This window comes from Oryx dammah, unplaced genomic scaffold (assembly GCF_014754425.2).
Source record: "Oryx dammah isolate SB20612 unplaced genomic scaffold, SCBI_Odam_1.1 HiC_scaffold_29, whole genome shotgun sequence".
Classification (NCBI taxonomy): Eukaryota; Metazoa; Chordata; class Mammalia; order Artiodactyla; family Bovidae; genus Oryx; species Oryx dammah.
In genome coordinates, this window is record NW_024070213.1 from 106743469 (window position 1) to 106757792 (window position 14324).

Sequence of the window (14324 nt, forward strand, 5' to 3'; positions counted from 1 at the left end):
GATTTGTTTAGATGAAATGACTTAATGTCAGCACAAGCACAGTTTAAATTAAACATAACTATTACAGTTCACCCACCTTTGAAAATACCAGTAAGTCAGATTTAGAATGATCATATAAAACTTACCTTGTTCACATGTAAACAAATAATCTTATTCTGAGTGTGCATAGCTATATTTTCTCTTTATATGCTTCCATGACATACAACATAGAAAATGGGTGCAAAGGAAAATAAACCTTAAAAATCGCTGGATAATTCTATCACCACAGAGACAACCAAAATTGACCTTATTTTAAAACTATGAACATATAAGAATTTTAAAATATAACATCAATATACTTTAATAATCTCTGCTGTTCTCAAATTCTTTTGATTTTATGGTTTATATGAAATGTTTTGGTAAAATTATGCAAAATCAATAATTCTTAGATATAAAACTTTATAGTATATCATATCTATAACTATTATTGTATGATGATTAATCTCAGGGCATAATTTAGTAATGAAGTAAGTGTTCTTAATAACAGATGATAGGCATTTGGAAAAAAAAATGCTCTAACTTCTCTTTCTAATGTTAAGTTGCCCTAGGATGTTTATGAAGAATTTAATACTGCTTTAACTAGTAGGCAAAAGTGAAACTAGCTGTATTTTTCAAATTTAGTATTAAAAATCATATTTAGGAAATTAAATTTTTAAAAATTATAGTCATGATATAATAGTCAGTAGGAAAAAAATAAGCCAAATTTAGCAAAGCATTTAATAGAGCTAAAATCTCAACATCTGTTTTTATATTAGTGTTATAATCTACACAATACCAAATACTACAGTGAATATAAATATTTTAATATATCATTTAGATGTTTGATAATATGAAGAGCTGAAAATGATTGTTATGACTAAAGTAAAGGGAGCCACAATTAACTGGAAGACGAGGATAGTGTTTCTAAAGCTGTACATACATCAGCATGCATGGCAGAATAACGAGAAAGACAAAACATCGCACACTAGTCACATAGCCCTTTACTAAAAGAACTAAATTCTCCTACCTGAGTTCTCCAATTTGCACAATATTCATATTGCCCTTAGTTGCTTATTTCAAACCACAATCACTTATAAGTTTGCCTACTTTCCCTAGAGCTGTACCGTTACTGAATGAAAGGACAGTGCCTTGTTGATCTTTATCGTGCATCAGGTCACAGTACATTATGGATATCCAGTACTTACTGGAAAAAATGAGGGGAGCAGCAGATGGATGGGTTAAAAATGTCAACTAGCTTGCTATCATGATGCATAGTAAGCATAAACTATACTTACAAGTATTGCTTTTTTGGTTTCAGAGGTCCATTGCAGATTTTGTCTTCATGACCAGGAATCATACACGCATTATCAGCACCTATGATGTAAATGTCTTCATTGCCACTAAACTTGGCCTTTCCCTCTGTACATGGGGGGTTAGGAAAGCCTTCATTTGTAAAATATGGCCTTGGTTTATTAAAATATGCGTCATACCACTTTGTTACATTTCCATCATGCTGAGCTATTTTCAGGAAAAAGAAGAATTATTACAAGTCATATCCAAACGTATTTTCACATTTATAAAAGGCGTTTCTATAGTTGCATGAGGAAAATCTGGATGCAACATCTTTCACGTTCTGAACCACCAGGGATGATTCAACTGATCTACCTGGATAAGCAGGTAACCCTACCTATCCCATCACACGTGAATCCATAGCCACTATTGTGGAGAATGACCTCTCAGAGAAAAAGCATTCTTCAGTCAAGAGTAACTTTCCCACCTGCAAAGAAGCTATCAAGACTGCATCCTGCCAAAATCCTACCAGCATATAGAATAAATAAATATTTTAACCACATGTCTTTTAAGTTTGACAAACTATTTAGGCACAAATTAATGATAATATTGACAATCTACTAAGCTCGAAAGATGTGTAATAATCAACAGTCTATCTTAGATTACTAATTTTGAATTGAAATGTCTTTAGCATTCAGCAGTCCACACTCCACAATGTAACAAGATAACCTGGCCTGTGATGATACCTCCTGCTTCTGCTACAAGCACTTGTACATTTTTGATTGGTCCATGATCATCATTGTAGTAACATATCGGCATTCTGATTGTAATTGTTGTTGAAGTCACAAGAAGTTTTCCTGTGGCATCATAAATAGGGGTTGGTTTGGTTTTTGGTCGTGCTGGAGCTATAAACATGAAGAAGAAATATCACTAGCTGTTGATTTTTTGTTCTTACAGAAAAGAGAAAATCATTTTAAATTCTCCTTTCATGCAGGTAATTTACAGATAAAGTGATGACAAACATAAATAACATGAAACATTTTTGTTTGGAGACAGCAGATATTTGGCAATTATTACCTAATGATATAATTATATATTTGAGACTTGCCTGAGATAATGGAGCCCAGGTGTGATTTTCAGACATCGGATTCCTTTTCATGTATTAAAGAAATTCAAACTCTCTATATAATTTTCACAAATTTATTAAATCATACTAAGATTTTAGTGTTTTTTTTCTCTTACTTCCTTTAGCTGGTTCACTAATTTTTATTCTAGTCATACCAGGAGCCCTGCCCTCCAACCCCACAATTATCCATACCAAACAACTAGATGATATCCTCTTATATTTTTTTTTATGTTCACATAATCATATAAAAATAAAGTCATATGTAATGGATTTTTCTCACTGATACATTTTAATGGGGCTCTGTTAAGTATTATAATTATACCACATATTGCTTTTTATTACAATGACTGTAAATCTTTTCAAGTCAGCAAGTTCTGGGTTAATTCATTCTTCTTAATAACTGTATTATTTGTCATGGTAGAACTGTATCACATTTATTCAGTCATTCACCGGGTGATGGGAATTCACTTTTCCTTCAGTCTTTGAACATTTGCTTCACTAATCAGCCTTATTAAGTCTTACTCACTGATTCTTTTATTTCTATAGAATATATTCCCAAGAGCAGAATTTCTGGAAGAAAAGGTACATGTACTTTTAACCTTAACACATATTTCCAGAATAATTTCTAAAAGTGTCATGATAATTCACATTTTACTAACAATGCATATAAGTATCTTCAAAACTAACATTTGTAGAGGTTCTGCTTGTTTCATCTTAGAGCTCCTCACACTAGCTGTTTGAGCATCAGTAAGTTGCTTAATCAAACTTCAATTCTCATACTTATAAAATCTTTTAAAAAAGCCTCTTAATCATGCCATAAAATCAGCAGTATCATTTCCATTTGATAAATGAGGAAAACAGCCTTACACCACATAGCTGTGAAAGGGAAGTATCAAGACATCAACCAAATCTTTTTGACTCGATTCTTTAGCTCACTCCTCTTGAGATGTCAGAGTTATGATGATATTAGATATGCAGGAAGTTTACTGGGGGAAATATTTGTGAAGAATAGGGGAGCAGGGAGCAATAGTAGGTGGCAAGATCACAGTTCTGACATGTGTAAATGAGGAGAAGGAAGGAAGAAAGGATGTGGCAGGAACAGCCTCCGGGTTCAAGGGAGGCCACTGGGGAGCCCCCAAGACAAGGTTTCCAGTTACAGGAACTGTCATTGGACAGTACTGTCCAAACTGATATGACAATTGTTAATCCAGTGTTACTCCATGTCATTAATAAAATTATGCATATTACGAGAGAAAAATTCAATTTTTTAGACCCCCATCCCTGCTACCAGTACTCGTCCATCTTCTCTAGATAACTGGTCATGAGTCTATCTGCTCTATGTAAGGTGTGGGAAGTCAGAACTAATCATCTTTACTGGAGGATGAGCAAAATGTCTGAAATGGGAAGTTTTACTAAATAAATATAATGCATCTATTGTGACATACTGAATATATGAGTAAGTCTGCCACTGAATAACAAAGAAATAGTATTACAGTTATATAAACTACCCAATGGTGAAAAAATAAAATTTATCAGCTTCATCTTCCAGTGAATATTTCTTATCTTTAACAAAGCAAGTTTCTAGACACTGTGGGTTTTTCAGATTCTCTCTTAATCCTCACAACATGAGGTAGGAACTAGTATTATCTCTATTACACTGGCTTAGAGGTGTTAAGAGTCCCTTAGACTGCAAGGGATCCAACCAGTCCATTTTAAAGGAGATTCAGTCCTGGGTGTTCTTTGGAAAGAATGATGCTAAAGCTGAAACTCCAGTACTTTGGCCACCTCATGCAAAGAGCTGACTCATTGGAAAAGACTCTGCTGTTGGGAGGGATTGGGGGCAGGAGGAGAAGGGGACAACAGAGGATGAGATGGCTGGATGGCATCACCGAATTGATGGACATGAGTTTGGGTGAACTCCGCAAGTTGGTGATGGACAGGGAGGCCTGGCGTGCTGCGATTCATGGGGTCGCAAAGAGTAGGACACGACTGAGCAACTGAACTGAACTGAGAGGTGTTAAGAAACTTGTCTAAAGCCAAACAAGGTAGCAAATGGCCAACCCAGGATTCAACCTCAGCGACTTGACCCTCGACCAGCCTAAAGATGGCATTTAATCACTGTGCTGCACTGTAGTTACCAAAGGCTGAGAGAAGATGGTTTTCATTTTAGAAAGAGGATCAGGTGGAATTCTACTAAAGCACAATATATATATTTTTAAAATCTCTCTGCAGGTTTCACACAGGTTTTTAGAGAAGTGACAAATCCGTGTGCATGTTTCATTCTTGAGAAGGCACCCTGAATAACTGAGTGGCCTTAAAGTCCTCTTAATAACCTTCTGTGGGTTTTGTGGAATTTGGTGAGGGAGGGAATCTCTAGATTTTTATATATTTTCTATGAAAAAAATCCCTGTCAATGATGAATTGATAGATCTACTTTATAGCCAGAATCATAAAGTTGATTCTATGGTAGTTCAGTAAATACCATTTTATTAACTTAAAAGAATCTGACTTTCAAAAATACATCAGTCAGAGAATCTACTTAGAACTAGTCAAAGTCCAGTCATGGGTAATTTGAAGAAAGAGTTTTCTTTTCAATAAAATTTAAAAAACATAAAATACAATTATAAAGTTTGTCTCAGCAAAATTTCAATTTAGCAGAAAACAAATATAGCAGACAGTCTCTGTAATTAACATGGTAATTTGCCTCAAGATTTAGGTATTTTAATTAGTTTTAATAAGCATATATTATTACTTATTACTTAATGTATGCTTACTATATATATATGCATCATTTAAAAGCTTAACTACATCCATAACTCCAATACAGAATATAAATTATAATTACTTTTAAGACAAAAACATTTCATGGGAAGGCAGCTCATGTACCTTTAATATCCATGGTTATTCTCATTTGAACCTTTGGCCCTGCACCCGCACTATTGATTGCATAAACCTAAAACAAAGAAACATCTTCTTGTTATTTTCAAATTATTGCACAAGTGTATATATAAGCAATTATATGTCATTTAAAAATTATTTTTTTAAAAATTCATATAGTCTATATTTTCTTGCACTCATTTATATAATATATGGAGGAAGAATGTTAGCAATAAACTAGTTCTTACAACTGACACTATGGTGCTAAGCCCTGAGAACAAAGGCTCGGCAACCTAAACAGCCCTATCACAGAGACTAAGAAAGATGTGGCTTCTATTTGAACCCGTAGGAGGAAAGAGCAGAAGAGTCACTATGTCTACGCTCTCTCTTCATCTACTCTAACATCTGTTCCTTTTCTCTGTAGCTAGGTAACTCCAGCTTTCTTTAAATCCATATTCAAGACTCTCTTTCTTTCCTTCTGAGATGAAACCCTATTCCCTCAGCCTCCCAGTTTTCCTGTATTAAATCATCCCTCTGAAAGTTGGCCTCTCTGCCCTGCTTCACCCCTGCCCCTAAGTATCTGACGCTATAACCTGCATAATGCAGCATATACACATAAAGCATTTCTGTTTGTATCTGCAGAGGGTGATTTACACAAATGTGAATCCTTTCAATCAACTTGGTGCTTAGGAAGCTGCAGACACAGGCTCCTCTTTAATTCACTGTATCTTGCTATATGTTAATAAAATAATGATTATGTTCTTGCCAATTTCATTATATTCAATAAACACAATTCAGAATGCATCTTTATTGGAATTAATAAATTTGTTTCATACATTAGTGGTCCACCCTCCACTCTATGCACAGTTTAGAAGTATTTTGATTGAATTAAAATAACATATATGATAAGGCAGGTATAGTAAATAAACCAAGCCTATAAAATGTAGCTTAAAATATATATATAAAGGAAATATTTATTGGTGTATGTAAACTTCAAAAAGTATTTAAAATGAAAAGTGATGCTACAATGTGATTAATTATTTATATTTCTTTACAACCTAACATTTAAGTGGAATAATAAAGCTGGGCAGTGCTTCTCAAGCTGCAGTGAGGAAAGAAGTCACTCACAAACCCTGTTAAAGGAAAACCTATAGGTTTTGATTCATTAGGTTAGGACCATGTGAAAGTTACACATTTCTAGTAAATTCTCAGGTGCTGAGGACAATGAAAACTGCACCTTGCAAATAATCCAAAGATTGATTTTTTCTTTATGAACTAGTGGACTTCCCCTGGTGGTACAGTGAATGACAGGCCACATGCCAGTGCAAGGGACATAGGTTTGATGCCTGGTCCGAGAAGATTCTACATGCCACAGGGCAACTAAGCTATGTGCCACAACTACTGAGTCTGTGCTCTAGAGTCTGTGAGCTGTAGCTACTCAAGCTCACACACCTAGAGCCCGTGCTCTGCAACGAGAGAAGCCACTGCAATGAGAAACCCATGCACTGCAACGAAGACCCATTCATAATTTTTAAAATTACGAATTAGTTGTACTTTATTTCCTGTTTTTCTTTTATTTGCGAAAGCCAAAACATTTGTTTCCTACCATCACTATTAATATCCTGTATAGAAATTACTATTCCTATTACTGATTTTTCAGATAAGGAAAAAGAGGCACAGATTTGCAGAAACTGCCCTGAAAGAAACTAGCAGGGCCAGAATTGGAATCTCGGTCAGTTCATTCTCTTAACTACCACCTTCTCTCTAACAGATCTTTTAGAATGGGGGTCCATTTAATGGTATGTGTGACAAGAGTCCTAGCAAGTCAGATTATACAGTGAGTGAGGGAAATAACACAAATTATTAAGGACCGTTTTCTGATATCAAGAGTTTGTTGGAAGATTAGTTACTTGACTATTTAGTTACTTGAGCTACTTGAATGCTTAGGGTGAATTTCAGTTCAGTTCTGTTGCTCATTTTTGTCTGATTCTTTGCGACTCCATGAACCGCGGCATGCCTGGCCTCCCTGTCCATCACCAATGCCTGGAGTTCACCCAAACCCATGTCCATTGAGTCAGTGATGCCATCCAACCATCTCATCCTCTGTCGTCCCCTTCTCCTCCTGCCCTCAATCTTTCCAGCATCGGGGACTTTTCAAATGAGTCAGCTCTTCCCATCAGGTGGCCAAAGTATTGGAGTTTCAGCTTTAGCATCAACCTTCCAATGAACACCCAGGACTGATCTCCTTTAGGATGGACTGGTTGGATCTCCTTGCAGTCCAAGGGACTCTCAAGAGTCTTCAACACCACGGTTCAAAAGCATCAATTCTTTGGTGCTCAGCTGTCTTTATATTCCAACTCTCACATCCATACATGACCACTGGAAAAACCATAGCCTTGACTAGATGGACCTTTGTTGGCAAAGTAATGTCTCTGCTTTTTAATATGTTGTCTATGTTGGTTCTTGGAGAAGGCAATGGCAACCCACTCCAGTACTCTTGCCTGGAAAATCCCATGGACAGAGGAGCCTGGTAGGCTGCAGTCCATGGGGTCGCAAAGAGTCGGACACGACTGAGCGACTTCACTTTCATGCATTGGAGAAGGAAATGGCAACCCGCTCCAGTGTTCTTGCCTGGAGAATCCCAGGGATGGCGGAGCCTGGTGGGCTGCCATCTATGGGGTCGCACAGAGTTGGACACGACTGAAGCGACTTAGCAGCAGCAGCAGCTAGGTTGAGTCTATGTTGCTTAATAGATGATTTTCTGAATTATATAGTTCTTTTTGAAAATTCCAAGACATGCTATAAAAATCGTGAAAGGGTGAAACAAATTGTATGTGTATTATGTCTATGTGTATGTATATGAACTCACATATATATTTACTTTCCAAAATGGATAATTTAGAATTAAGATATAAAATGCTTTTAGCTTTTAGTAATAGTTGTGTGAAATACATGTGAATTTCAATCACACAGATAGTTATTTCTGCCCTTTGCCTTTGCTATTTCCTTTTCCATTTTCCATTTATAATCACACAGAAACAGTCTTCCTTTAGGCAGAACTATCTATATATCACTGCTCTTTAACTTTTAGTGTGGATTTTCTTTATGCTTTATTTTTGGATTTCTACTATAATTGTGCAAACTTTTCTGTTATTTACATATTTTCACATGACTTGCTTATTAAAGTAGGAAATCAGCAATTCTGTTTCCCCAGATCTTTTTCACTTGGCATGTCTTAAGCAATTCCACCAAGAGATAAGGAAAAATGTAGTATTACAGAAGCTGCAGTATTTTCGAACTCTGAGTTTTTTTGTAAAACAGATGAATAATTAAAGACTGTGTGTACTTACACTGATGTTGTATGTGTGCCCGCCTTTTAGCCCTTCTAACATCGCAATGACAGATGTGTCAGTTTTCTGGATGATACTGAGGTTGTGAATCTGCACAGCAGTAGGATCATCTTCTCTGTAAACCAAAGCTTGATATACTTGGATATTTCCATTTGGTTGAGAAGGAGGAAGAAATGTTAACTGAAATTTTGTAACTTCATCTGGTATCTTCTGAAATGTCATGTTGTTAGGTGGATCCTTAGGGACTAAAAGTATTTAGCAGTTAAAATTATTTAAAAATGTGTGTTCATTTTGACCTCCATATGAAACTGATTTGCTTCAAATTTTTCTCAAATTTCTCTTTACAAAGAATATTACACAAATCATTTAATTATGAAAAGCAAAATGGCGGGTTCATTATAGAATCATTGACATTTATAGATCACAGTAACAGTGATCCAGTTTATTTGCTTATATATTTAGTCTTTTATATGTATGTGTCTTACCCAGAATGAACTTCTATGACACTCTGAACTTAAAAATAATGTAGACTCACAGGAAGTTGCAAAAATCGTACATTGAGCTCCCTGTAACCTTCCCCCAGCTTTCCCCAGTGGTGACATCTTATATAACTATAGTTAAATATCAAACCTGGAAACAGAACTGACACAATCATATTAACTTGACTATAGGTCTTATTCAATTTTCACCATTTTTCATGCTTTTCTGTATTTTTGTATGGTTCTATGCAATTTAATTCCATGTATAGACTCCTGTAACCATCACCAGAAGCAAGATACAAAACTCTTCCATCACCATAAAGAAAAGTCCTCTTGCTCTCCCCTTATATTTGCATTCCGTGACTCCTTGACACTGGTCAGTCTCCATCTCCATAGTTTTATTAGTTGCAAAAGACAACAGCACAATGACCTTGAGATCCAGGGCTGCTGTGTATATCAACAGTTTATTCTGTCTTTATTGCTGAGTAGTGTTCCATTGTACTAGAATTTGTTTAATCATAAAAACATCTGGGTTGTTTCCATTTGGATATTTCCATTTGGTTGAGAAGGAGGAAGAAATGTTAATTTTGTCGTTATTCCTAATAAGCCTGTTAACATTCATATAAAGATATTTGTATGAACATTAAGTTTTCAATTGTCTGTGATTTGCCTAAGATTGTAATTTGTGGATCTGTGATGAGTGCATGTTCAGTTTTAGAGATTACCAAAATATTTTTCCATTGTATCAATAGTTATACCCTTTTACATTCCCACTAGCAATGTATGAGAGATCCAGTCTTTTGGGAGTTTTTCCAGCATTTGGTATTATTACTATTTTAAAAATGATTTTTTCTGTTCTAGTAGATGCACAGTGATGTATCATTGTGGTTTTAATTTACCTTTTCTTAACAGATAAGAGTGCTGAAAAAACATATCTTGAGTTTATTTGCCAATCATCTTTCCTCTCTGGTGAAATATCAGTTCCTGTTCTTTGTCAGTTTGCTTATTTTTTTGGCCATGTGACATGTGGGGCCTTAGTTCCCTGACCAGGGATTGAACCCATGCACCCTGCATTGGTAGCTTGGAGTCCTAACTGCTGAGCTGCCAGGGAAGTCCCCTCTGCAGTTTTCTAATTGGATTCTTTTTAAGTGTTGAATTTTAATATTTCTTTATATATTCTAGATATTCCTATTCATTTTTGATAAATAAAAGTTGCCCTAACTTATAACTAGCCAAATATCAATAAATTATTATGAAAGATAACACAAGATAAAATTATTTTATAAATGTGAGAACTTGTTCTTGTCAAACTATATAATTAGTATTTTTTAAAATATTTAATGGTTGCATGGACATATTTATTTTAATCACATTGAAATGTATATATTCTTCCATTCTAGGTAACAAATTTCCATGAAGAAGGCTGTTCATATTTAACTATGAATAGCTCAGATATTCATATACACTTGTAGAGATATCTAGAGATAGTTCCCTACGGCAAGCAAAACATAAGTAAATAAATAACAGAAAAAAAAGAGAAGCAGATAAATATGTTATTGTGCAAATATCACAATGTGAAGAAATGCATAGCTGATATAAAAGCTAAATTGGTTCAACACACATTTTCACAATTGCTATTATACATTTTTATGATATATAAGAATATGTATATTTCTTTTTATGAGAGATGATTCCCTAAAATTAGGATCAGCTTTAAAGTTGAATACGTGAAAAAAATTACCTGAGTGTTAGAAAGAACTTCCTATCCTCCAGATATCTTTGTTTTCATATCTACTAATCTTAGAGGTTTAGTAAAAATTTATGAAACTACAATATCCTTGGAAATGGTGTCACATTAAGATTGCTGATCAGTTTTGTGGTATGAACATGAACAAGTTTAGCAGCAACTTTTCTCACAGATGGGCAGGATAAGGGAGAAGTGCAAAAAGTAAAATAAGTACCTGAACTATACATGGCCACTAAACGGAAGCAAGTAGAATTTTATGTGCTGAGGATAAGATGTACCTTTCAATTTAGAACTGTAAGTTTATAGATAATAGAGTATATAGCATAATGAAAAGACTAATTTTTTTTTTACCTCCTATACTTACCTTACAGATAGCAACAAATAAACTAGCAACACACCCTTCATGTGCTCTTTCCAGAGATATATCTGCTGGCAAAGAACATCAGGAATCTGAAGGAGGATGGGGCAAGCGAGTTCTGGGAAGTTGACTTTCCATGATAATTTCTCCCAGGTTACAATCCTACTATCCACTCAGACCCTGTTCATACCAACTTGAGGCGATCTGTACGGATTCTGACATTTGTCCTTAGATTATATAATAAAACATGCCACTTGACTAAATGAAGAAAACAGATATGGTGAACATAGCTGGGGGTTTAATTGGCTCCTCTGTCCATAGGATCCTCCAGGCAAGAATACTGGAGTAGGTTGCCATGCCCTCCTCCAGGGGATCTTCCCGACCCAGTGATTAAACCGAACCCATGTCTCTCATGCCTCCTGCTTTGGCAAGCATATTCGTGGCACCTGGAAAGCCCAGATAATTTAATAATAAAGAGGTGGTGGTTTAGTTGCTAAGTCGTGTCTGACTCTTGTGACCTCATGGACAGTAGCCTGCCAGCCTCCTCTGTCCTTGGGATTCTCCAGGCAAGAATACTGAAGTGGGTTGCCATTTCCTTCTCCAGGGGATCTTCTCAACCCACGAATTGAACCTGGGTCCCCTGCACTGCAGGCAGATTCTTTACCGACTGAGCCCTTGCTAATAGTGTATCATTATTTTAATGTACATGTAAACCATGGGACATAAATAATTAAAACAGAATTTAAGGTGAAGCTTTATTGGCTATAAATAGTTGGAAAAATCATCTCTTAGGCAAGGTTGTCCAACTTTTAAAATACTTAGTGTTGAAACAAACACACAAAAAATACATTTAGATACCTTAATATGAACTAATTTATTTCTGTATTTACAAGTATTGACTATGCTACATAATTCTATTTTGCCTCAAAAATACAAATAGAAAGCTTCACTTTTGTCAGTCCCAGTGAGTCATTGAATTTTATGCTTATATGCTTAAAATTTTCTTGTAACATATATGTTTTGTAGGGTAGAGTGTAAGAAACTGTAAGAAAGACACTTAGTCAATTTTTAGCAATGATGAAAAATGGACCTTACCTGATTCTAAAGTGGTAACAATTATTTCAGCACTTGACTTTCCATCCACATATGCAGCACTGGTATTTCCAGTGAATGCAGTGATCACCACAGAATACCTTGTGAAGATTTCCAAGTCTTTAACTTCTATGGTTTTATTTTCTTCATTTGACTTGATTAAGGAAATATTAAATTCATCACTATCTACCTATAGGGGAAAAAAAAATAGCTACCAGAGAAAGCAGCACTTGAGTTACAAATCACTAAAACATATTAATAAAAAGCTACAAGTGGTATATCTTTCTAGGCAAGATTTAAAATTTCTTTTATTTACAGTCAGATGGTCCTGGGAAATCCAAAGTGCTACTTTATGAGTCTACTAACTAGCAGTTATTTCAACAGTTGAAAGTAAAAGAAAAAAATCAACCACAATAATCAGAAAAAGCAAAAACCATCTCTGTAGTCAATGAAACTTCTACTCCAGTGTTTTACAGAGGAATGAATATAGGTTGGTACGTAGTCATCAAGGGTTCAGATCCCAACCTGGTCACTTAGTAACTTCCACAGCATTGGATAAGTCATTTATGCTCTAACTTTCCATGTATGTAAGATCAGGGTGATAATATCTAAATAATTATAGTATTTTGATGATTTAGAAAAAAACAGATCTGAAGTAGTTAGCAAAGAAATTTATGTGTGTGTTTTTTTTTTATCATGACCCACAAAAGTGAAACACATTTGGCAACATAATGTCCATACACATTCAGGATGTATGTGTGTGAATGTGTATTCTTTATAACTGCAAACCGCTTTTCAGAAATACAGCTTCTAAAATGCACTTTGATATTTTCTGCTCTTTTAAATTTTATTCCAATTGATTTTTAAAATGCTGCTCATAACTGAAGTTTAGAAAACTGATCTAGCACCATGCATGGTACTAAATAAGGAATCAATTAATGTAGATGCAGTTATTAAATGTGTACAAATGAGTATGCTTAGGTGTAATAAATACAGTTGTACTATTTATTGAAACTGTCTTTGATGGAGAATCTTGCCTACTCACTGTAGGGACTAAACATAGCTAACGTTTCTAGCACTAAAAAGGACTTTTCCCAAGATGAACAGAAAATTCAAAATCCTTTTATGCCTATCAGGTACTTGAAACACTTAAAAATAAGTTGGATACACTGTCCTCACTAACAAGTTCATTTTCAACTTGAACCTTTCTTACAACTTTGAAAGATGTATTTTTGTTCAGTATGTTCTTCAAATGCTCTTTTCTAAGTTTCTTAACTGAAAAAGATGTTGCTATGAGAAGCACAGAAAAAGCAGATACAATATCAGTATGGAAAAAAAAAATCAAACAGATCAAACCATCTTGAGAGAGAGCAGTGGGGAAAGATACTCTAACCTAAGGCGGCAGAAAAACAGATCAGCGTAGGAATCCAACTGATCAGCTTCATGTATCCTCTGGTAGAAAGTGTGTGTTTAATTGGTTGTCAACATTTAAATGTCACATACAAATCAGGCTTTTTAAAGTTCCCCTAAGACTAGACTTAAATGTATGCTGGCTAACAATTATCTAAAGATGAATGATGGGTAACTCTTATAACGGGGTAGGGGTCTTCAACTCATCACTGCCCACCACTTAGCTTCATGCTGACTGCTCTTCCTGTTCCTTAGCTGACTACTAGAGCTATTTCAACTCTGATTTTATAGAATTGAGCTGAATTTCTCAAGATTCCATAGCTGCTTGGTAACTGCGATAGGATTTGATCCCAGGTCTTTGAAGAGTTCAGACCTCTCTACACTACTACAAGGTCATGAGACCTGATCTTATAAAGTAAAATTAAATTATTCCAATGCCTTCATTAAAAAATGGGTAACAGATTGCAGTTAGTAAAGTAGGAAATAAAATGCGTGGCAAGAATACATGGAAGAACTGTACAAAAAAGATCTTCACGACCCAGAAGATCATGATGATGTGATCACTAATCTAGAGCCA

General features: G+C 35.2%; 1 protein-coding gene across 1 annotated transcript in view; it reads right to left on the reverse strand.

Moving 5' to 3' along the window:
• PTPRQ (protein tyrosine phosphatase receptor type Q) overlaps window positions 1-14324 on the reverse strand; it is a 239820-nt gene that overhangs the window by 64256 nt on the left and 161240 nt on the right. Inside the window, exons 28-32 of the mRNA XM_040234499.1 lie at window positions 12341-12527; window positions 8662-8906; window positions 5321-5387; window positions 2055-2213; window positions 1314-1536 (exon numbers count right to left, since the gene is read on the reverse strand). Coding sequence (XP_040090433.1) covers window positions 1314-1536; window positions 2055-2213; window positions 5321-5387; window positions 8662-8906; window positions 12341-12527 — 881 coding nt within the window. The remainder of the gene's footprint in view (window positions 1-1313; window positions 1537-2054; window positions 2214-5320; window positions 5388-8661; window positions 8907-12340; window positions 12528-14324) is intronic.